At 35.7% G+C, this 24,917-nt stretch overlaps 1 protein-coding gene across 1 annotated transcript in view; it reads right to left on the bottom strand.

Annotated features, from left to right (window-relative positions):
• GABRG3 (gamma-aminobutyric acid type A receptor gamma3 subunit) overlaps positions 1 to 24,917 on the bottom strand; it is an 802,344-nt gene that overhangs the window by 20,176 nt on the left and 757,251 nt on the right. The window contains exon 7 of the mRNA XM_027856641.1: positions 3,278 to 3,430. Coding sequence (XP_027712442.1) covers positions 3,278 to 3,430 — 153 coding nt within the window. The remainder of the gene's footprint in view (positions 1 to 3,277; positions 3,431 to 24,917) is intronic.

Consider the following 24,917-nt stretch of genomic DNA (forward strand, 5'->3'; position numbering starts at 1 on the left):
ATGATTATTCATACCATTTGGCTAAGCTAGGAGTTACTCAACTACAAGCCTTCAAATGAGATGGAGGGCCCTAGTATACCTCAATGACTCCTTGGCTTTGCCATCCACCCTGCCACTACAACCTTAGGACTTCTGGGCCCTTCCGTCCATCATGAAGTTAAATTATCTTGAATATACTGTGTTCCCCAATTAAAATGTGAGTTATGAGAGCAGGGACTACGTGTTTTTTCTTCTTCTATCTCTAGTGTTTAACATAGTGCTTGTCACTGAGGAAATTAAAATTATTCTGTATTATTTAATAATTGATTCTTTCTGTAATTGACCCTACTCTGTACTTCTCCATTGTTGAGTTAAGCTTAAGAATGCAGTTTTTCCTTGAAGTTATTTTAAAAGTGTGGTTGAAAGGATAATTTATCATTCATGTAATTAGTCTCTGGGACATCTGCTTGTTTTCTGTAAGCCCCAACCAGCTTAAGTTGATCTCCTGCCCCCAATACACATACACACACAGATACAGACACAGACACATGCACACAGACACACACACACACACACACACACACACACAGACATGTCATCTGTCCTTGTGCAATGAGGGGAGGTTTGATCGCCCCCAAGGGGATCACAAGCAAATCTTGTTGTACTGATCTCCTAGCCAAGATTACAAGAGGCAGATGAGTCCCATAAAATAATTAGCATTCCTTAATCGTCAGAGAGGGGCATGATTAGTCAAACCTAAATGCCAACCAACTTTCAACTATCCAGAGTCCCTCCTTTCCTGCATGTCATTAAAGAGGGTCCTCCCTTCTCACTGGGGTCTCTGGCCTTACTGAAGTGGCCAGACTGACCCACTCCATTAAATTATGTATGCCACTGTTAATAAATTGATTTTGCTCAGATTATGTACCTCAGTTTACCTTTATTTAATTTACTCATGACATCACATATTAAACATTTAATAATTTTTTTCTTTCATTCATTCATACATTCATTCATTTGTGGAGATAGTGCTGGTCTTGTAGTCAAGAAGACTATTATAGGATTATAGAGTTAAAGCTAGAAAAGATTATAGATTACATCCAGACCATATCCCTCATTTACAGATGAGGAAGTTGAGGCCCAGGGAAAGTTAAAGATTTGTCCAAGGTCACACTAGTAATGAGCATCAAAGGTGCAATTCGAACCTAAATTAACTGCTTATAGAACCAATGTTCTTTTGACTACACCATACTGACCTGACTCAACACATGCTAGCTCTTTGCCTCAACTACATTCCCTAGGCAATTCCTTCTTCAATTCAACAAAGGTTGAGTACATATTTATTAAATGCCTATAAGGTAGACATAGGCACTGTGCTGAGTACTAGACTCTCTAAGACTATACAAGCTGCAGAGAGGTTACTAATCTGAATGAGTGGAATGAATTTCCACATGGGAACAGGGCTGCACAGATAAAATCACATCTCTCTCATCCATAGAAGGATTTGGGGAGTTTATATAAAATGCATAAGATGAATGAATCCACATTGTATTTCACTGTATATCAGCATGCCCTGCATTTGTTTCTAAAACCGCTGTCTACAGTCTTTGGTTCTACTGTATTTTTACTCCAAAAACTACTGTCCCCAGTCTTGGGTTCCACTGTGGATTTGGGATATTTGTTGAGTTGTTAAATCATTTTTCAGTTGTGACTGACTCCCAATGACCCATTTGGGGCTTTCTTGGCAGAGATATTGAAGTGGTTTCCCATTTCCTTCTCTAGCTCATATTTACAGATGAAAAACTGAGGCAAACTGGGTTAAGTTATTTGCTAAGGGTTACACAGTTGGTGTCTGAAGCCAGATTTGAACTCATGAAGATGAGTCTTCCTGACTCCAGATCTAGCACTCTATCCACTGCATCACCTAGGGGAACATCAACAATATTAAATGAAGATTCAAGGCAGTATGGTGTTCTGTGAATCATTTCCATCAACTTTCATCTCTGAAAAATTCCTTCCATCTTTTATAGGAGCTTAACAGCTTTGTCCAGTGTCCTGAAGAATATTTGTGGATATCATAAAAATCATAGTTCACCAAGCACAGTTATTGAAGGTCATAGTTAAATGACTCAACTGTTTAAACCTCAACCGAAAATTATTGGAAATGACTTTGTTACTTATAAAAACAATTGATAGACAGCAAAAATGGTATGATAATGATAATAATACTAACCAGCATCTACATAGCACTTTAAGGTTTACAAAGTTATATGTGTGTATGTATATATGTGTGTTTGTGTGTGTGTGTTTTCTTTTTGGATCAACATGATTGTTTATCTTATGATTATTGCTTATTAGTAAAACCGTCCAAGTTTGAGAGAGAAAAGCTCTCTGGATGAGTGTTCAGTTACCATTAACTTAATGTATGAAAAAAAAAATCTATTAACAGATTCAGTTACATAACATAGGAATATTCTATCAAATGCATAAATTTAGATTGAGCTTTCTACATATAGTACACATTAATGAATTAAAATTGTGTTCCTTATAGAAAGCATAGGGAAGGTACTTTGGTAAAATTCAAGAGGAACAATTCTCTTTCTCTCATATGTTTTGTTAGAATAAAAATCCATGAAAAAGTCATTTTTACCATCGTTAAAAAACATCCAATTTAATTTATAGGGTATAATGTTATATGATCCTACAATTGAATAGCAAAGCTTCATGTTAGATGGTAAAGTTCATTTCTATAGTCCAAAGCTGATTAATGCTTTATCTTTGACATTCCGTTAAAACATAAAAATAATGACCATTATTTCTTTCCTGGCATTAGTACAATAAACAAATAATTTTCTTTATTAAAAGAAATTAGTTTAGCAATATTAGATCTTTAATCATCAAAGCTTTGCACCTAATCCTATGTGCCCAAATGAACAAATGGAGAATTTGGAACTTAAAGTGTAAATTAAGTGACATACCTCAGTCCACACAAACACATCAATTTTAGATCAAAAAGTGAAACCAAAGGCATTCATTTTAAGAATCTTTTGGATTTTTCATCCATGAATTCATGTTCTGTCTTAATGGAGGTGCTGTACATTCCAAGCATACAAAGGAACTATGAATCCAGTAAACACTAGTTATTGTCCCAGATTAAAAAAAAAATACTGATTGTGGAACAGAGTCCATGAAATTGACCTAATTTATTTTAAATTATTTCCCTTCAATGGAAAGAAGATTTTCTATACTTTTTCCCTATTCAAATAAATGACATGAAAAAAATTGTTTATAATCTTACCTAAGGCTGTTCTTGCTGGTGTGGCATCTTTTTTAATCCAAAAGGACACCCAGGATAAAACGACTGTTAATATACAGGGAATATATGTCTGAATAGTGAAGTAGCCCATTCTTCTGCTCAAATCAAAGTAAATAGTCATGACTACATAATCACCTGCAATAAAAATACATATTGGATAAGGTGGAATAAATTAAATTGCATGCATCAACAATGAGTTTAATTCAGGCCAGCAAATTTAATTATCATATAATTTTAATTTATTATAGAGTATGTTGCATAGTTCATTCTCATTATGAAAGCTCATGATTATGTTCTTTACTCAGCCTTTTGCTATAAATATCTGTTTTATATCCCTCAGAAATCTATTCTGATGTCTCATTAGCACATGAAGTTGACCTGGCTTCTCAAATGTGATATCAGTAGATTTTAAACTTTGTCAGGATCTGCTATACTGAAAAGACTTTGAATAAAAGTTCAGCAATAGATTGAGTCTACTTTCTGAGGGTCATCTTAGCTACATACAGTGAGACTTATAAACAGAAGTACGACCTCCTCATTGGTAAAATGTCAGAAAAGCAGGCAAAGGGCTCCAAAGACAGCAAAGAAAGAGGAAGAACTCCAATAGACAGAAAAATGTTCATATCAGCTCTTTTTGTAATAGAAAAGAACTTTAAACTAAAGGAGTGTTCATCAATTAGCAAACAGATGAACAAGTTCTGATAAATGAATAGAATGGAATACTCTTGTGCTATAAAATATTATGCAGGAGACAGTTTCACAGAAACCTGAGAAGACTTGTCTGAACTGAGTCAGAGGAAAGTGAACAAAATTAGTAGAACAATTCATTTTATGATAATAACATGATAAAAATGAATGATTTTTATTAATAACCCTGATCAAGGAAATGGTCAATCATAATGCCAGAGGAATGATGATGAAGAATACTACCCACCTCCTTATAGCATGGTGATAGACTAATTGCAAAATCAGACACACAACTTTGGATAGAGGCTGTGTTAAAATTTATCTTGTTCTGGTCCCCCTTACTGCTCCCTCCCCATCTTCCCTTTCTAGTCAGTATAGAAAGTAACTTTATTAATATGTAGTCAATATAAAGGAACAATAGCAGAAAATAAGGTTGTAAAGGGGAACCTGAAAGTCAAGTACAAACTGTCCCAAAGATCTTACAATCTATATCATGTATTAGCCAAAATTCACATCTTGGTAATATGTTCTGAATAAGCAGAAGCCATTCAGGTACTTCTGTCAAAGTATTTTGGTCATATGATATGTAAATTCCAGATAAATTCCAGACTTTCAAAGTTCAAGACCAGCAGAACATCAAAAGGTTCTGGAACTTAGGGAAGACATGGATATTTTAACATTGAAGTTTTACCAATGACTTTGAGATGATTTGTATTGGGTATGTTAATGAACTAACCCCAAGGTGGTACAGATAGAAGTTGGTCTGTTTCTCCAAAAAGCCCTATAAAAATGAGACCTCAATTTTCTCCCCCCTCATCCCCAGCACTCTTTCATCTCCTTCAGGTCCATACTGCCTAGTGCTCCAAACTCTAATGCATGGTTACTTGAGTGATTATTTGTGCCTCTCCCCCTTCCCAATGCTACTTGTTTTCCTTTATCATCCTAACCCGCCAGAAGCTGTCTGCCTTTGTACCCCTTTCATTGCTTGTCTTTGCACCCTCTGTGCCTCATTAAAGTATGATTGTTGCTCCATTTCCCAATACCAGTCATGCCTTTTCCCAGCCAGTATTCAAAGAACTGGGTGTGTTTGCCCCCATTTCATTATTTCATAAATTAATTATAAATTCAGAGGTATTAAGAAAACTTTCTTTGCTTTTGTATCCTTATTTGTTACAAAGATTTTGCTTTTATTTTTTTTCTAGTGTGGCAGGGGGAAGAATAAGAAAAATAAATGCTGAATAGTGGTAGGGAAAGTAATTAAAATAAAACAACAGAGGTAGGGGCAGCGGCTAATAATCGAGATCAGTTGAAGTACACAGTGAAGAAAGTCATGCTGGAGGTAACATAATCCTGAAAATATGGAGGGAAAAGTTTACAAAATAACACGGAGAAAGAAAGATAGCATAATAATAATAAAAATCAGAGATAATATTAAATAACAAAAATGACCGATACCCATATCTGTCAAATCATACATATTTTCTTACCTCTGCAAAATCTTTATAATCAGGATCTGTACTCATATTTCTAGACTTTCCTTGAAGAAAATATGAAAATGAACTAGGAAGGCAATGTTTGGGAAACTATTCTCTATTGCATACTGTGATTTACAGTTACAAAGCTGACTTAAAGAGACAAAGAATACAGGATCCTACTATGTTTATTTTTTGTTGATTACAAAAACACATTTGATTTGGAGCAAAAATCAGCTTTAAGGTTCTTCCTCTAGTGAAATTTTCTCATGCGTATGTTAAGATTCTTGATAAATACAACCAGAGAGATAACTATGTTCAGTAATTTTCTATTAATGTCAAACAAGGCATTAAATAGAGAAATTTATACTAGCCAAAAGTGTTTGCCGTGGTAATAGATGGTGTCTCATGCAAAGTTCAAAAGGTAGAGGAATTCTCTATGGATGTTAAGGTCAAAGCATCAACAGGATTTTATATTTAGAGCTGGAAGAGATCTTAGAAGTTATCTAGTCTAAATTTTCCTTTTATAGGTAAGGAAACAAGCCCAGTGAGGACTAATGAGTTGTCCTATGTCACACTGGGAGAAAATGGCACAGCTACATAGGATTTGAATACAAAGACCCTGACTCAAAGCCCTGGGCTCTTTCCACAATGCTGCCTATCGAAAACTATTGCTCACATGATCCTGAAACCCAGGTGGTGGAACAGGCAAACACTAACACCTGGACCTCCGAGTGCCTCAGTGAGGGTGGGGGAACAGGTGGAAACCAACTTGGAAAACCACCAGGTGCCTCAGCATTCTACAGCAACTGGGTGTCCCGGTGCCTCAGCAAAACTAAGGGAAGCAGCACTCCAAGGGGCCCCAGGTGGATAAACATCCTGCAACATCCATCTGAAAGGAGCTGAAGAAAGTGAAAGGAAGGAAAGGCCTGGGTGAGCAGGAAATCTCCAGGGGCCACACTATCCAATCCTACCCCTAGAGTTCCAGTGTTGTTGATTCCAGCCCAACAACAGGTAAGCTGCCAGAATCCTACAGCCTCCAACTGCTGACATCAGAGGCCCCAGCACACAAAGCCAGTGATCATGCCCTAGGCTCCCAATACAAGAAGTTTGGGTCAGTGCCCTTTGCTCTCCAGTAGGAGAGCTCAATCTCTTTAAAGGCCAGGAAATAAGCAAACACCATGAGCAAAAAGAAACATACCATAGATTCTTATTATGGGAACAGTGAAGATAAAGGAAGAAATTCTGAAGAGGACAACATTGTCAACAAACCCATATCTGGAACCTCAAAAGGGAATATGAACTGGTCTGAAGCCCAACAAGTCTTCTTAGAAGAGCTCAACAAGATTTTAAAAGTCAAATGAGAGAGGTAGAAGAAAAAATGGGAAAAGAAATGAGAGGTATGCAAGAGAGAGTCAATAGCTTGGAAAAGGAAGGACAAATATTAACTGTAGAAAACAAGTCCTTAAAAAATACAATTGACCAACTGGAAAAAAAGTACATTGAAGAAAACAAGTCCCTAAAAAAATACAGTTGGCCAACTGGAAAAAAAAGTACACTGAAGAAAACAAGTCCCTAAAAAATACAATTGGCCAAATGGGGAAGGAGGTACAAAATCTAATAGAAGAAAACAATTTGTTAAAAATTAGAATTGGGCAAATGGAAGCTAATGACTCTATGAGAGAGCAAGAATCAGTCAGAGAAACAAAAGAATGAAAAAATAGATGAAAATGTAAAATACCTCATTGGTAGAACAACTGACCTGGAAAATCAATCCAGGAGAGACAATTTAAAAATTATTGGTTTACCTGAAAATCATGATGAAAAAAAAGAGCCTGGACGGTAGCTTTCAGGAAATCATAAAGAAAAACTGCCCTGAGGTCCTAGAACCAGAAGGTAAAATAGCCATAGAAAGAATCCACCGATCACCTCCTGAAAGAGATCCCAAATTGAAAATGCCAAGGAATATAGTAGCCAAATTCCAAAATTACCAGGTAGAAGAGAAAATACTGCAAGTAGCCAGAAAGAAACAATTTAAATATCATGGAACCACAATCAGGATTACACAGGACCTTATAGCTTCTACATTAAAAGACCATAGGGCATGGAATATGATATTCTATAAGGCAAAAGAGCTTGGATTACAACCAAGGATCAACTACCCAGTGAAAATGAGCATGATCTTTCAGGGGAGGAGTTGGATATTCAATGAAATAGGGGACTTCCAAACCTTCCTGATAAAAAGAACAGAACTCAACAGAAAATTTGATCTTCACATGCAAGACTCAAGAGAGACATAAAAAGGTAAATGGGACAGAAGGAAACAACATGTTAATAAGGACAAACTGTTTATATCCCTACAAGGGAAGATGGCATTTGTAACCCTTGAGAATTGTATTGTTATTACACCATGTTAAAGGGGTATACATAAAGGGGGTGGGTATAAATTGACTTTGATGTAATGATAAAGAAAAAACTAATCAAATGGGTTAAATGGATCCAAGTAAGTGGATTAATCTGATCTAACTAAGAAAATGTACTGAGAGAAAAGGAAAGGAGGAGGCAGACAAGGGTAAATTATATTACAGGAAAAGGTACAAAAACCTATTACAGCAGAAGGAAAGAAGGGAAGGAGATGAGCATTATTTGAATCTCACTCTCATCAGATTTGGCTCAAGAAGGGAATAACATAATCAGTTAGGTATAGAAATCTTACTTGCCCTATAGGCAGTAGGAGGGAAAAGGGGAAAGAAAAGGGAGCAGGAATAGAAGGGATGGAAAAAAGCAGTAAGGGTAAAGGGGAAGAAAAGGGAGAGGGCTAATAGAAGGGAGGAGGGACTGAGGGAGGCGGTGGTCAGAAATCTAGCTTCACATTGCCTTAAAAGTTGTATGACTAGTCTGCCTCAGATTCCTCAATTGTAAAATGAGGATAGTGATAGCACCAACCTCAATGGGGTGTTGTAAGGATCAAATGAGGTAATGTTTGTAAAGATCTTAACATGGTGCCTGGCACATAGTAGGTACTTAATAAATGCTTATTCCTTCTCTCAATTCCCCATACAGAAAAAACTAAATGGATGAAAATGTTTATTTATCACAATATGACATGCAATTACTTGGCTAGTCAATTGGAATTAATTTGTCAGTACATATACCTGGTTTGGGCATGGAAAGTGGACAGTGTATTAATTTGGCCTAGCATTGAGAAGGAATAGTAATGGTGATAGTAGTAATGGGATCTTGGGTAAGGGTAGAGGTGGGAGGAAAGGTGTCCTTCAGAAAGTGGGAAACCAGCAGGCAGAAGTGAGGAAAGAAAACATTGTTAAGTATAGTGGCAGCCATTGCAAATTCATGGACTGAGGAGGTTTAATGTGGTGTGTAAGGACAGTAAGTAGGTTAGTATAGAGTTCATAGAAGGGATATAAGACTAAGAAGACTGGAAAGGTGGGAGTGGCCCATGTTGTGAAGGGTTTTAAAGGATTTAATATTTAATACAAGATATAATAGGGAGCCATTGGAATATATCGAGTGGGGAGGGGGTGACGTATTCTGACTTTTGTCTTAGGCAAATATCCAGCGGAGCATGGATAGGAATGGGGAGACACTTCATGTAAGTAGATTAATTAAAAGGCTGTCATGGAATTCTAAGCAAGAAGTAATGAGAGCCTGAGCTAGGCCAGTATCTGGGTAAGTGAAAAGGAGACATACATGAGAGATATTATAAAGATAAAAATCATAAGATTTGGCAGCAGATAGAAAATGTGAGATGAGCATGAGTAGGTTAACAAGTCTTTTAGTCAACAAACATTTATTAAGCATCTACTATGTGTCAGACACTGAGCTAAGTGTTAGGGATGTAAAGAAAGCCAAAAATAGTATCCTTTGCCATGATACAAAAATACACAAAGCGTAACTAGAAGGCAAGCTCATAAGGAAGGTATTTGCAGTAGGGCAGACAAAGGATATCCAATAAATGAGATCACAGATCATAGAAGTATTGAAGTTTATATAAAATGAGTATTTTAAGGTATAGTATGTTACTTAAAATTAAGGATATGATTGTGAAATATTTAAAATGAATATATAAGAATTTATTTATCCAAAGGAATATTTTCTTTCAAAGTAGTCTCTTTGGAGACTATTCACTTGTTCTAATGATCTCAAACCATTTTTGGACCTTATTTTTAGAATTTCTTTCAGGGCCAGTTTATGAGACACACTGGAAAATTAATTATATTACATTGTAGTCAATACTTGTTTTTAACTAAAGAAATGGATTCACCTGGTTATTGTCATTCACATTCTTTATAAACTCAGACTCCAAATGTATTTTGACTTTTTTCAAAAAGGAAATCTACATTCAAAGGCTTCCATTTACTACCACTGAATATACTTCAAAGTATAGGCAGTGGGATCTGAATGAGATTTCCAAAGTGAGACTCCAAAAATGGTCTCAGTAATCAGAAAATGACTGTAATATCTATATGGTCATTCAAAATCATTTGTTAGAAGAGCACCACATACTGTACTTTCTAGTGTATAAATGTGAATGTTGTTGGGAATTCCGTCATGATGCTTTGTAGTTATCTCATACTATTTTGTCTTGGAACTAAGGATGAGACTGAGTTTGTATTATCATAGTTTTAGACATGGAAGGGACTTTAGAGATTATTCAGTCTAATCTCATTTTGTAGATGTAGGAACTAAGCCTCAAGTAAATTAAAAAAAAAAACTCACCTAAGGAAATTATCCTTTTCTAAGATTTGTGACCATGTAACCAGAACAATATTTATGTTAAAACAAAACAAAACAAAACAGCAACAACAACAAGAATGACTTATTTTTATACTGGGGAGCAACTTGGTGTCATTAAAAGGACTGCATAATTTTAACATAAATACATACTGCTCCATGCTTTCATGATCCTATTCAACTTTGGGCCCAACTCATTACCCCTTTCCAGGGCCTGTCCCAGAAAAAATAGGTACCCATACATTCTTTAGAGGGCTAATTCATAAAACTTTGCTATGTTAAGCATACAGTGTTGTAAATATTTTATGTTTAGAAAATCAATGGGTAGAAGATACATAATCTTAGTAAGTTGAAAGCAATAAGCTTGTTTGTTTCTAATGAACTAAGTATAGAATTTAACTTTAGACATCTTCCAACATCATGCCTGTTTCAAGAGAAGCACTCTTCAGGGAGCAACTCCTTATAGAACTCACTGCTACATTACCTCTGACAAGGAGATTTTGAGAAATAAGTTAGAGATGTCTCAACTTGTGTTGCTCAACTTTTGCTTCACAGATGGAATTAAACTTTCATTATTCTTTCCACATAATTTCCCTTATAACTTACCTAATGGTGTGGTCAGATTATTTATATTCCTCTCACACTTTAAAGACTCTAATCAAATCAATCCATGCAAATGCATTCACTGATTATGAATTCTTTGCTTATGATCTCAGGATTGCTTTTAGCACTGAGTTCCCTCAGGCAGAATTTTCACTTTAGTACAGAAACTAACACATGCTGTGGGATTCCAAATGTCCTATGAATGAAAATGATGGAGCTTCCATTTGATTGTTGGAAGATATAGAACAGTCCTCATAAAAGTTGGAAGCTCATGAAATCCACAAGCTCATCAATAATAATAATAAAAAACCAAAATATTACAGGCAGGAATTTGATGGATTTGTTCAGTTCAGCTTCTGGTTAGAACAATCTCAATTTTATGCAGATATTCTCCTGTACCCAAAACGAGGAGGGGGAAAAATTTCAAATTGCATGATAGGTGCTGGTCTTTGCGGATGCAAAGGCAATCATGAAAAACAATCCTCAAGGAGGTTGCATTCTGCTTTTTTTTTTCCTTTTTTTTGTGAGGCAATTGGGGTTAAGAGACTTGCCCAGAGTCACACAGCCATTAAGTGTCAAGTGTCTGAGGGCAGATTTAAACTCAGGTCCTCCTGACTCCAGGAGTGCTCTATCCACTATGCCACCTAGTTGCCCCTAGGGAGCTTGCATTCTACTGGAGGTGGGGGAAGCCAGATGCAAACACAAGTACATATAGTATAATTTGAAGAGAAAGGAGAGAGCACTGACAATTAAGGGCATTAGGAGAGGATTCCCATAAGAAATGGCAATTGAAGTGCTATAAACTAAACCCTTGATGGAAGATAGAGAAGCTAAATGCTCAGGGTAGAGATAGAGTGGATGCCAGACATGGGGGATAGCCTGTACAAGGGATTGGTTCAAGAAACTGACTGCAGGGATCAAGTAGACCAGTTTTCCTAGAAACTGGAGTGTATTAAAAAGAGTAATGTGTAATGAGGCTGAAAAGGTTAGGCGGGACCAGACTGTGTGAAGCTTTAATTGCCAAGTAAGGGTTTTTTATCTTTTATTGTGTAGGCAACTAGGAGCCAATGGAGGATCTTGGGAGAAGGAGTAATGTGGTTAGACTTAGGCTTTAGGGAGATTATTTTGGTAAATGTAGAGAGGAGAAACTAGAAGCCAGGTGTCTAGTTATGTGACTCTTACAATAATTAATATCAACCAATCAATCAACAAGCATTTATTAAGTACCTACTGTTTGATAGGCTTTATATTACGTTAGGGATACAAAAACAAACAAAATAAACATTTCCTTTACTCTAACTCATAAGAGGTGATGAGGTCCTAAACTAGGGTAAAAAAATGCTAGTAAGACAACAATAACACTAATAATAGTAATAATCACTAGCATTTATATAGTGCTTTAGGCTTTTTTTTGTAGAGTTTGTACATGTTATCTCATAATAGCCTTGTGTGTGGCAAGAAAGAAGAAAATAAGAGGAATGTAAAGACTTGGTAACTGATTGTATAAAAGGGCTAAAGAAAAGAGAAGAATAAAGGATGACTCTGATGTTGTGAAACAGGATAAATGGAAGGGTGGTGGTGCTCACAATATAAATGGGGAAATTTGGTGGAGTTAGGAAGCAAGATAATGAGTTCCATTTCAGACGTATTGAGATTTAGACACCTGTGGACTTTCCTTTTGTAGATGTCTGACAGGCTGTTGTTGTGTTTTTATGTGTGTGGTTTGTTCTTCATTCTCAAAGAGAACCATGACAGGCTGTTGGTGATACGGAGTAGGAGGTTAGAAGAGAGATAGATATTTAGAGATAGATAGATATTTAGATTTGAGAGGCATTTGTCCAGAGATAATTTTGATAACTGAAGCCTCAAACTAATGAAATCACTAAAGGGTAATATAGAGAGAAGAGGAAAAGGCCCAGGACAAAGGGGTTTGGGAAGGTCTTCCAACAGATGTTTGCAAACATTTTAATGAAGAAAAACCAGATGAATCCCTAATCTCATACTTAGGGACAAAGGCCTTTGTGATGATCCAACAAAAGATAACGTGAAAGCTGAGTTAGACTGGCTGGCTTCCTTTTTGTAAAGTCAAGATTCTATATTGATGTATATTAATGAGCATCTTTTTTTTACATAGATAACAGAATCATTGATTTCAGAGATGTCAAGAGCATATATGTGCAGGGCATATATGCACAGAGTGGAATCCTGTCCCTCATCTTTTCTTTAAGCTGCTCATATATGAGACCAAAACCAGTAAAGCTGATTGTACTAAACCCTGTGCTAGAAAGTGTTAAGGGAACTGAGAGATCTGGGGGTATGTCAGGAGCTGCTTAACATATAGCTGAAGTGGTTTTGTTGCTAGGTTGATTGATGATTCTTCAAGAGAGTTCAACCTCATTTTGAGCTCAGATTTATTTTCTCTCTCCACCCCTCTTTTCCACAGCAACCACAAGTAGCCTTAGTTCCTCAGGAATTATCAACTTCTGCCTGTAGAGAGCAAAGGATAATAGATTTAGGACTGAAAGGGACATAAGTAATAATTTAATCCAAGTCCCATATTTTCATATAAGAATACTGAAGCCAGAGAAATTGTGATTATAGTCTCATAGGCAGTAATAAATAGAACCAAAAATTGAACTCTTACTTTCCTACTCTGAATCTAGCACATTTTCAGTTTGCCAGGGATATGAATGAATAGATGGAAAAAAAATAGATGGATTAAAAAATCACATAAACAGACATTATAATGCCTTTTATATGCCTGACACTATGTTATGCACTCAGGATACAAATAAAAAAAGAGACAGTCCATATTCTCAAGAAGCTTCAATAAAATAGTAGAATAAACACACACACACATATATGTGTATATGTATATATATATACATATATATACATATACAGATGTACACATATCCACATATATATACATATGTACATATATGCACACATACATGTGTGTGTGTGTGTGTGTGTGTGTGTGTGTGTATGTATAGTAGATGGCTAAAGAAAGGAGTTTGGGTTTAAGGAATCATAAAAAATGTGAGTGGAATCATGGGGTAATTGATTGTCTTGCCCTTTAACAACAATAATAATAGTATTAGTCTGATTACTATTCCCAGAGCTAAAGGTAGAAAGGATAGGTGGGCTTGGAAAGTGACCTGAGTAGACAAGGAAGATGGCAAGATGTGAAATATCATAGTACTGTAGTGCTGGCTCCATCTACCTTGTAAAAGATGAAGCATGCTTTGAAATAGATAGTAGTACCAACCATGATTTTGGTCTCTAACTCATCTATCATTTTGCATATGCACTTTATCAGTTGGTCAAAATCAGTGAACAAAATGCAGTCAGACTGGGAAAAAATTGTTTTCCTGTTTCTAGAAAGTATCCAACAGGAGTCTTAGCCATACAATGAGATGCTTCATGAATATATATTACCATGAACAAAACTGAAAACATACCTGGCAAATCACACCTGGATGACACACTGAACATATTTGGCTCTCTGCTCACTTATTTCATTTAATTACAGACTCAATTAGAAGAGATCTCTAAGCAAATCAGATAAGAGTAAACTCTTTCTATAGCAAATGGTCTAAAAATCACTATCTCTTGAGCAAGTCCATTTGACTTTTGCATAGCCCCCAGTATTTCCTTACATTAAGCCAATATCTGTCTCAATGCAACTTAGGGTCATAAAACCATAGAATTTGAGATGGAAGGGGCCTCAGAAATATAGTTCTATACCTTGGTATCAAAAAGATCAATTCTAACTTCTCCAAATGGCAACTCTTCAATTACTTGAAGACAGTTATAATGTCTTCCCATAAGTTTTCCCTTCTCTAGGCTAAATATATCTATTTCCTTAAATTGATATGATATCAAGAGCCTTTGACATCTTAGATGCACTTTTCTAAATACTCTCTAGTTTAACAATGTTGCTAAAATGTGGTGTTCATAAATAGACACATTATTCTAGCTGTGGTCTGAAGAGAACAGTACAATAGGACTATTATTTTATTTCTATCTTTCTGTACATTATACCTCTCTTTAATATAGCCCAGGACTATGTTCATTTTGGGGGCTACTAAGTGACATTGTTGATTCATTGAAGTTGTAATCTATTAAAAAGCATGACACTTTTTCAAATGAGCATCTAGACAGCTATTTATTCTTAAATTTTTTCTTAAAATTTTGAAGTTTCTTTTTTTCTTAAAACTTGAATATTTTTTAACCAATGTATGACTTTATTAGTATTAAATCTCATTTCATTAGGTTTAAACCAACTTTCTACCCTGCTGAGATATCTTGAGTTCATCAGTATGGAAACTATGATGGCTAGGATTTTGTTTTTTGTCATTGTTGTCATCACTGATAAAAATGTCAAACAAAACACATCATAATAAGCTTCCTTCCAGCTCGATAATGAGCCACTGGATCCAGCCATTCAATTGTACATTTGACTAGTTCTGAATCTAAGTAATCATATTATTATCAAGGTCTATTATTGTCTATACTCTCTTCATCTTTTCAGCACAGAAAACATAAAAGACTTTATTGAATTATGCCTATAATATATGTCTGGTTTACCAGTCTAGCAGAGATAGCTAGGTTGTGCAGTGGATAAAATACTGACCTTGGAGTCAGGAAGCTCTGAGTTCAAATATTGCCTTACACAGTTTAGCTGTTTACCCCTAGACAACTCAACCTAACCTTTCTTTTTTCACTGAATAGTATTTTATTTTTTCAATTACATGTAAAGATAGTTTTCAATATTCATTTTTGTAGGATTTTGAGTTCTAAATTTTTTTCCCTCCTTGTCTACCCTCCTATCTCCCCAAGATAACAATAATTTCATAAGCAATATGAAATAGGTTATACACATACAATCATGTCAAACACATTTCCACAGTAGTCATGTTGTGAAAGAAGAATAAGAACAAAAGGGGGAAAAAAAGCATGAGAAAGAAAAAAAAAGCAAAAAAATGAAAATAGCATGCTTCGATCTGCATTCAGACTCCATCAGTTCTTTCTCTGGATGTGGATAGTATTTTCCATCACAAGTCTTTTGGAATTGTCTTGGATCATTGTATTGCTGAGAAGAGCTAAGTCTATCTTCACTGATCATCATTCAATGCTGTTATTACTGTGTACAATATTCTCCTGGTTCTGCTCACTTTACTCTGTCTCAGTTCATGAAAGTCTTTCCAGGCTTTTCTGAAATCTGCCTGCTCATCATTTCTTATAGAACAATAGTATTCAATTACATTCATAAACCACAAATTGTTCAGCCATTCCCCAATCGATGGGCATCCCTGTAAGTTCCAATTTTTTGCCAACAAAAAAAAGAGCTGCTCCAAATATTTTTGTGCATGTTCACCTACCATTTCTTAGCCTCAATTTCCTCATCTGTAAAACATGGAGATAACAATGTTACCTACCTCATAAAATTGTTGTGAGGACCAAATAAGAAAACATATATAAAATGCTATGTAAACTTTAAAGCACTTCATAAGTGGCAGCTATCATCATCATCATCATCACTGAAGGAGATTTGGTCTGTTTAGCATGATTTATTGTTTTTTATGAAGCTGCTTTGTGATAAACAATGCCTTTTCTAGATATTCACTAGCAGCTCATTAATACTGTAGTCTAGAATTTTTTCCAGGAATAAAAGTTTAGCTGTCTGGGTTATATCTTGGAGATAGTTTTTTTCTTTTTCTTCTTTTATTTTTTTTAAATTATTTATTTAGTTTTAGTTTTAAATATTCACTTCCATAAGGTTTTGAGTTTTAAATTTTCTTTCCCTCCCTCCTAACCTCCCTCCCCAAGATGATGTGTAATCTGATATAGGCTCTACATATACATTCCTATTAAACATATTTTCACATTAGTCATGTTGTAAAGAAGAATTAGAACCAATAAGAAGAAACACAAGAAAGAAGAAACAAAACAAAACAGAAGAAAAAAAAAGAGCAAATAGTGTGCTTCCATCTTCATTTAGACTCATAGTTCTTTCTTTGGATGTGGATAGTATTTTCCATCATGAGACTTTTGGATATGTCTTAGATCCTTGCATTGCTAAGAAGAGCTAAGTCTATCAAAGTTACACAATGTGACTGTTACTATGTATAATGTTATCCTGGTTCTGCTCACTTCACTCAGCATCAATCCACACAAGTCTTTCCAGGTTTTTCTGAAGTCCACCTGATCATCATTTCTTATAACATAACAGTATTCCATTACATTCATATACCACAACTTGTTCAGCCATTCCCCAATTGATGGACATCCCCTCAATTTCCAATTCTTTGCCATCACAAAAAGAGCTGCTCCAAATATTTTTGTACATATGAGTCCTTTTCCCATTTTTATGATCTCCTTGGGTTACACCCCTAGAAGTGCTATTGCTGAGTCAAAGGGTATGCACATTTTTATAGCCCTTTGGTCATAGTTCCAAATTGCTCTCCAAAATGGTTGGATCATTTCACAACTCCGCCAACAATGCTTTAGTGTTCCAATTTTCCCACATCTTCTCCAACATTTTTCATTTTCCTGTTTGTCATGTTGGCCAATCTGATAGGTGTGATGTGGTACCTCAGAGTTGTTTTGATCTGCATTTCTCTAATCAATAGTGATTTAGAACATTTTTTCATATGACTATAGATAGCTTTAATTTCTTCATCTGAAAACTGCTTGGTCATATCCTTTGACCATTTATCAATTGGGGAATGACTTGTATTCTTATAAATTTGACTCAGTTCTCTATATATTTTGGAAATGAGGCCTTTATCAGAGACACTGGTTGTAAAAATTCTTTCCCAGTTTTCTGCTTCCCTCCTAATTTTGGATGCATTGGCTTTATGCAAAAACTTTTCAATTTAATGTAATCAAAATTGTCCATTTTGCATTTAATAATGTTCTCTATCTCTTGTTTGGTCATAAATTCTTCCCTTCTCCATATATCTGAAACATAAACTGTTCTTTGCTCTTCTGCTTTGCTTATAGTATCAGTCTTTATATCTAAATCCTGTACCTATTTTGACTGTATTTCGGTATGTGGTGTAAGATGTTGATGTATGCCTAGTTTCTGCAATACTATTTTCCAGTTTTCCCAACAGTTTTTGTCAAATAATGAGTTCTTATCCCAGAAGCTGGGGTTTTGGGGTTTCTCAAACAGTAGATTACTATAGTCGTTGACTACTGTGTGTTGTGTATCTAACCCATTCTCCTGATTTACCACTCTATTTCTTAGTGCAGTACCAAGTAGTTTTTAAGATTGGTGCTTTATAATGCAGTTTAAGATCTGGTACAGTTGGCTACGTTTGCTTGCATTTCTTTTCATTAGTTCCCTTGATATTCTGGACCTTTTCTTCTTCCAGATGAAACTTGTTATTATTTTTTCTAGCTCTATAAAGTAATTTTTGGTAGTTTGATTGTTATGGCACTAAATAAGTAAATTACTTTAGGTAGAATTGTCATTTTTATTATATTAGCTCGGCCTACCCATGAGCAACTGATGTTTTTCCAGTTATTTAGATCTGACTTTATTTGTGTGAAAAGTGTTTTGTAATTGTGTTCAGATGGTTCCTAGGGTTATTTTGGCAGGTAGACTCCTAAATATTTTATAATGTCTACAGTAACTTTAGATGAAATTTCTCTTTCTATCTCTTGCTGTTGGACTTTATTATAAATATGTAGAAATGCCAATGATTTCTGTGGGTTTGTTTTATATCCTGCAATTTTGCTAAAGTTGTTTATTATTTCAAATAATTTTTATTTGATTCTCTAGGATTCTCTAAGTATATCATCATATCATATCATCTGCAAAGAGTGATAGCTTTGTGTTTTCTTTGCTTATTCTAATAGGCATTTTTTTCTTCTCTTGTCATTAAAGCTAATGTTTCTAGTACCATATTAAATAACAACAGTGTTAATGGAATCCTTGTTTCACCCCCAATCTTGTTGGAAATGCCTCTAGCTTATCCCCATTACATATGATGCTTGCTGATGGTTTTAGGTAGATGCTACTTATCATTTTAAGGAGGACTCCACATCACACCTATCAGATTGGCCAACATGACAAAACAGGAAAATGATTAATGTTGGAGAAGATGTGGGAAAATTGGAACACTAAAGCATTGTTGGTGGAGTTGTGAAATGATCCAACCATTTTGGAGAGCAATTTGGAACTATGCCCAAAGGGCTATAAAAATGTACATACCCTTTTACCTAGCAATAGCACTTCTAGGGCTGTATCCCAAAGATCATAAAATTGGAAAAGGACACAAATGTACAAAAAATATTTATAGCAGCTCTTTCTATGGTGGCAAAGAATTGGAAATTGAGGGGATGCCCATCGATTGGGGAATGGCTGAACAAGTTGTGGTATATGAAGGTAATGGAATACTATTATGCTGTAAGAAAAAATGATCAGGTAGACTTCAGCTTGAAAGACTTGTATGGACTGATGCTGAGTGAAGTGAGCAGAACCAGAATAACATTGTACACAGTAACAGCCATGTTGTGATATGATTAACATTGATAGACTTAGCCCTTCTCAGCAATACAAGGATCTAAGACATCTCCAAAGTTCTCATGATGGAAAATGCTATCCACATCCAAAGAAAGAACTATGGAGTTTGAATACAGATCAAAGCATACTATTTGCTATTTTTTTCTTTTGTTTTCTTTTGTTTCTTCTTTCTGATGGTTCCTCCTATTGGTTCTAATTCTTCCTTACAACATGATTAATGTGAAAATGTTTAATAGGAATGTATATGTATAACCTATATCAGATTGCAAGCCATCTTGGGGAGTGAGGGGGAGAAAAATTTAAAACAAAAGCTTATGGAAGTGATTGTTGATAAATCAAAATATATTAATAAAAGTAATACATCAAAAAAAAAAGAGGAAAGATCCCATTTATTCCTATGCTCTCTCTAGTGTTTTTAATAGGAATGGGTGTTGCATTTTGTCAAAAGCTTTTTCTGCTTCTATTGAGATAGTCGTGGTTTTTTTCTGTTAGTTTTGTTATTGATATAATTAATTATGTTGATAGTTTTCCTAATATTGAACCAGTCCTGCATTCTTAGCATAAATCCTGCCTGGTCATAGTGTATTATTCTTTCTAAAATTCTATTCACCTCTTTAACTTCTTTCTTGTTTATTTTGTAGTTAGATTTATATAGTTCAGGGAGGGGGAGGTTAAGGTCTCCCACTGGTATGGTTTTGCTGTCAATGTCTTCCTGTAACTCCCTGAATTTCTCCTTTAAGAATTTGGATGCTATACCACTTGGTGCATGTATGTTTAGTAATGATATTACTTCATTGTCTATGGTGCCTTTTAACAGGATGTAGTTTCCCTCTTTATCTCTTTGCTTTTGCTTTGTCTGAGAACAAGGTTGCTATCCCTGCCTTTTTTTTAACTTCAGCTGAAGCATAATATATTCCACTCCAGCCTTTTATCTTTATCCTGTGTGTATTCCTCTGTTTCAAATGTGTTTCTTGTAAACAACATATTGTAAGATTACGGTTTTTATTCCATTCTGCTATTTGCTTCTGTTTTATGGGAGAGTTCATCCTATTCACATTCATACTTATGATTACTGTGTCTTTCTCTCCATCTTATCTACCTCTCCCCCACTCCTCTGTTTATGCTTTTCTTTCTTCTTTTCTCCCTTTCCCTCCTCACTAGAGTTTTGCTTTTGACCATTGCCTTCCTCAATCTGCCCCCCCTTCTATCAGCCAGCTCCCTTTTTTCCCTTTTCCTTTACTACTTCTTCCCTCCGTTCTATATCTACTTCCCTTTTCTTTCCCCTTTCCCCTCCTATTGCCTATAGTGCAAGTTAAAGTTCTGTACCTAATTGAATATGTTATTCCCTCCATGAGCCAAATCCAGTGAGGGCAAATGTCAAACAATGCTCATCTCCCTCCCTTCTTTCCCTTTACTGTAATATGTCTTTGTGCCTCTTAATTTGATGCAATTTACCCTTTTCTGCCTCCTCCTTTTCTCTTCTCCCATTACAGTTCCTTTTCACCACTTCATTAGTTTTTTATCATCACATCAAAGTCAATTTAAACCCAGCCCTTCTGTCTATGTATATCCCTTCTAAATGTTGTAATAAAGATACAATTTTCAGGAGTTATAAGTATCATCTTTTCATGTAAGGATGCAGTTTACCCTCATTGAATAATGTTTTTTTTCTTTCCTGTTTACCCTTTTATGCCTTTCTTGAGTCTTGCATTTGAATGTCAGATTTTCCATTGAGCTCTGGTCTTTTCATCAGGAAAATCTGGAAGTTCCCTATTTCATTGAATGTCCATTTCCTCCCCTGAAAGATTATGCTCAGTTTTGCTGGGTAGTTGATCCTTTGTTGTAATCTAAGCTCCTTTGCCTTATGGAATATCATATTCCAAGCCCTCCAGTCTTTTAATATAGAAGCTGCAAAGTCCTAAGTAATCCTCACCATCATTCCATGATATTTGAATTGTTTCTTTCTGGCTGCTTGCAGGATTTTCTCTTTGACCTGATAATTCTGGAATTTGGCTACAATATTCCTTGGCATATTCAATTTGGGATCTCTTTCAGGAGATGATTGGTGGATTCTTTCTATGACTATTTTACCTTCTGTTTCTAGGACTCCAGGGCAGTTTTCCTTGATGATCTCCAGAAAGATGCTGTCCAGGCTCTTTTTTTTTTATCATGGCTTTTGGGTAGACCAATAATTCTTAAGTTATCTCTCCTGGATCCGTTTTCCAGGTCAGTTGTTTTTACAATGAGATACTTTACATTTTCTTCTATTTTTTCATTCTTTTAATTTTGTTGACTGATTCTTCATGTCTCATATAGTCATTACCTTCCAATTGTCCAATTGTGATATTTAATAAATTGTTTTTTTCAGTTAGCTTTTGTACCCCATTTTCCATTTATTCCATTTTACTTTTTAGGGAGCTCTTCACTTCAGTGAGTTTTTGTGCCTCCTTTTGTATTTGGCATTTGCATTTAAGGACTTGTTTTCTTCAGTGTACTTTTTTCCCCCATTTTGTCAACTGCATTTTTAAAGGAATTGTTCAATTTTTCTTCTGCCTCTCTTATTTTACTTTTAAAATCCTTCTTGAGCTCTTCCAGGAAAACTTTTTGGGCTTGAGACCAGTTCATATTCCCCTCTGAGGTTTCAGATGGGGGTATATTAACAATGTTGTCCTCTCCTGAGTTTTTGTTTTGATCTTCCCTGTCATCAAGAGACTTCTCTGTGGTCATTGTTTTTCTATGTTGCTTTTTGCTCATGTTCTTTGCCTTCTTTCTAGCTTTTAAAGTTGATCTCTGTTTCTGGGGCACAAGGGGCACTGTCTCAGGCTTCTTGTGCTGGGGGCAAGGGACCTGGTTACTGGTTTGCTGAAGTGGGGCTTACCACTGGCTTGTTGGAATGCCTCTTTTCCTGTACTGGTCCCCTTCAGCCGCAGCAAGAGGGACTTTTCCTGTTAATCCCCCTAACTTCATGAGCTAAAAGACTGCTGTGTCTTGTCTTTCTGCTGACTCTGCTATTTCAGGATTTTTCTTGGGGCAATATTCTCTGGGTTTTTCAAGGTCAATAAGGGAGGGTGAGAACAACTTACTGCTTCCTCTGCCATCTTGGCTCCTGGAATTTGAAATAGGTGACTTTCAAAAATTCAGTCTGTAGGCTAATAGCTCCAAGAGCAGTCACTGCTGCTGCTACTGCTGCTGCTGCTATTGTTGCTGATTCAGTCACTCCCAAGAACTGCTTCTGGTTTGCTGGTGCTGGGGCTGTATTGGCACGCCTTGCAGCCCTGTGCTGCAAGATGCTTCTCTCTCACCCAATTCCAACAGACCCCTCCCATTGATCTTCTAAGTTGTCTCTGTCATCTGTGCTCTGAGAAGACTGGAAATTGCCCCTACTGCCAGTGATTTAGTCCCCCAAGGCCTGCTCTGGCTTTGCTCTGCAATCTGAGAGCTGGACACTTCTCTCTTGGAGTGGTGCAACAGACCTTTCCTGTTGACCTTCCAGGTTATCTTGGGCTTGAAATCTACCTCATTCTGTCTTTTTGGGTACTGCCACTCCAGAATTTGTTCAGAGTCACTTCTTTCTTTCTTTCTTTATTTTTTTTGGTGAGGCGATCAGGGTTGAGTGACTTGCTCAGGATCACACAGCTAGTAAGTGTTGTGTCTGAGGCTGGATTTGAACTCAGGTCCTCCTTACTGCAAGGCCAGAGGTATATTCACTGTGCAACTTAGCTGCCCCCAAGAGTCACTTTTTAGAGGGATTTGGGGGAGAGCTGATGCAAGTCCCTGCTTTCACTCTGCCATCTTGGCTCTGTCTCAAAATAATTATTTTTGAAAATTAATAAATCTGTCTTTTTTAATGTTTCAGAATAACTCCCATTTTTAAAATGAATTTTGTTGATATCTTTGTTTTAATTTTATTGACATTTTACAATGTATTCTTGTACCCACTCCCTACTAGAAAGCAATCCCTTAGAGTGGAGAAGAAAACTGCGAGAAAAATAGTTCATCAAAACCAACCAACAGATAGGAAAAGTTTGAAATCATATACAGTGTTCAAACTCTTACACCCCTACCTCTGCCTTTGCAGAAGTGGTAAGGGGAAGAAGGTGTCTTCTCACATGCCTTCTAAGGGTATTGAGCTTCAACATTATAACCTTAAAACATTCAATTTTGATTGCTCTGTTATTATTCTTTCCAATTATACTGTTAGAATCATTGTCCTAATATTTTCTTGAATCTCTTTATTTCACTTTGTATCATTTCACTGATAAGTTTTCCTATTCTTTTCATTGTCATCATATTTTTTTATTTCTTTCTTTTTTTTTCCTAGTGAGGCAATCGGGGTTAAGTGACTTGCCTAGAGTCACACAACTAGGAAGTATTATATTCAGTTCTTTGATACTATAAAAATGTTACTACCAATATTGTGGTCAATATGGGAACTTTCTTTTTAAAACTGGCCTTCTTGGGGGTCTATGTCTACCAGTAGTATCTCTGGGTTTTAGTTGCTTTCTTTGCATAATTCCAAAATGCTTTTCAGAATAGCTGGGTTGATATTTAGCTCTATTTAAAGTGCATTAATGTGCCTAACTTTCCACAACCCCATCTCTTGTCATCTTTGTTAATTTTCCCTGTGTTAGATAAAACATGACTTGTTTTGATTTGCATTTCTCTTATGTTAATCATCAGGAGCAGTGTGTCATACGTTTGTTAATCATTTGCAATTTTTTAAAAAATTGTTCCCATCCACTGACCACTTATCTATTGGGGAATTGCTTTTGTTCTTACATATTTCTGTTAGTTGGTTCTATATCTTGGATTTTGTAACCTTAACAGAGACATCTGATAAAATATTTTGATTTTCTCCCCTAGTTGACAGCTTTTTTTTCTACACTAGTTGCATTAATTTGTTTATGTAAGTTAAAAATGCAATCATAATTATTCTTTTAATCTTCTGTAATTTCATCTGTCTTGGCTATGGCTGTGAGAGGCACTTATAAAAAGTTATGTAAATTATCTCTGCAAATCTTAAACCACTAAATAAATGTTAGATATCATTATTATCTGTCAGAACCACTGATCCCCAATATTTCAGTCATTGATCAAGACTAACCAATCACATTCAACAGTTCTAATATTCTGTGGCTTAGTTTTTCTTGGTCTTACAATTTGACCTCATAGAAGGTAGTGAAGTACTTTCTTGACAGCTCTCTACTTCCTATGGTTTACTGCCTTCACTATTTTTTAATCACTCTTTTCCTATTCAAAGACTTTTCTTCTCGACAGAAAAGTAAAAAAAAAATTGTGAGTAGTTCAAACTTCTCTGCATCATTTATTAGCAATATTCCATTTACCTCACATAATGATTCTTTTATTCTCCCCATTATAGTTAATAAAATAAATACAAATAAAACAAACATGTTTTCCCTCATACTTTTCAGCCTTAGCTCATTCTCAGCTTTAATGTTCTGACACTATTTTTTACAGTATCATGCAACAATTTTGAATTCTTCCTTAGTTATCTGCTCTCAGTTCTGTCTTCTGCAGGGGTGTTTCTAGAATCTAAGTTGATCACTGA

This window comes from Vombatus ursinus, unplaced genomic scaffold (genome assembly GCF_900497805.2).
Source record: "Vombatus ursinus unplaced genomic scaffold, bare-nosed wombat genome assembly UNPS02011591.1, whole genome shotgun sequence".
In the NCBI taxonomy this organism is placed as follows: domain Eukaryota; kingdom Metazoa; phylum Chordata; class Mammalia; order Diprotodontia; family Vombatidae; genus Vombatus; species Vombatus ursinus.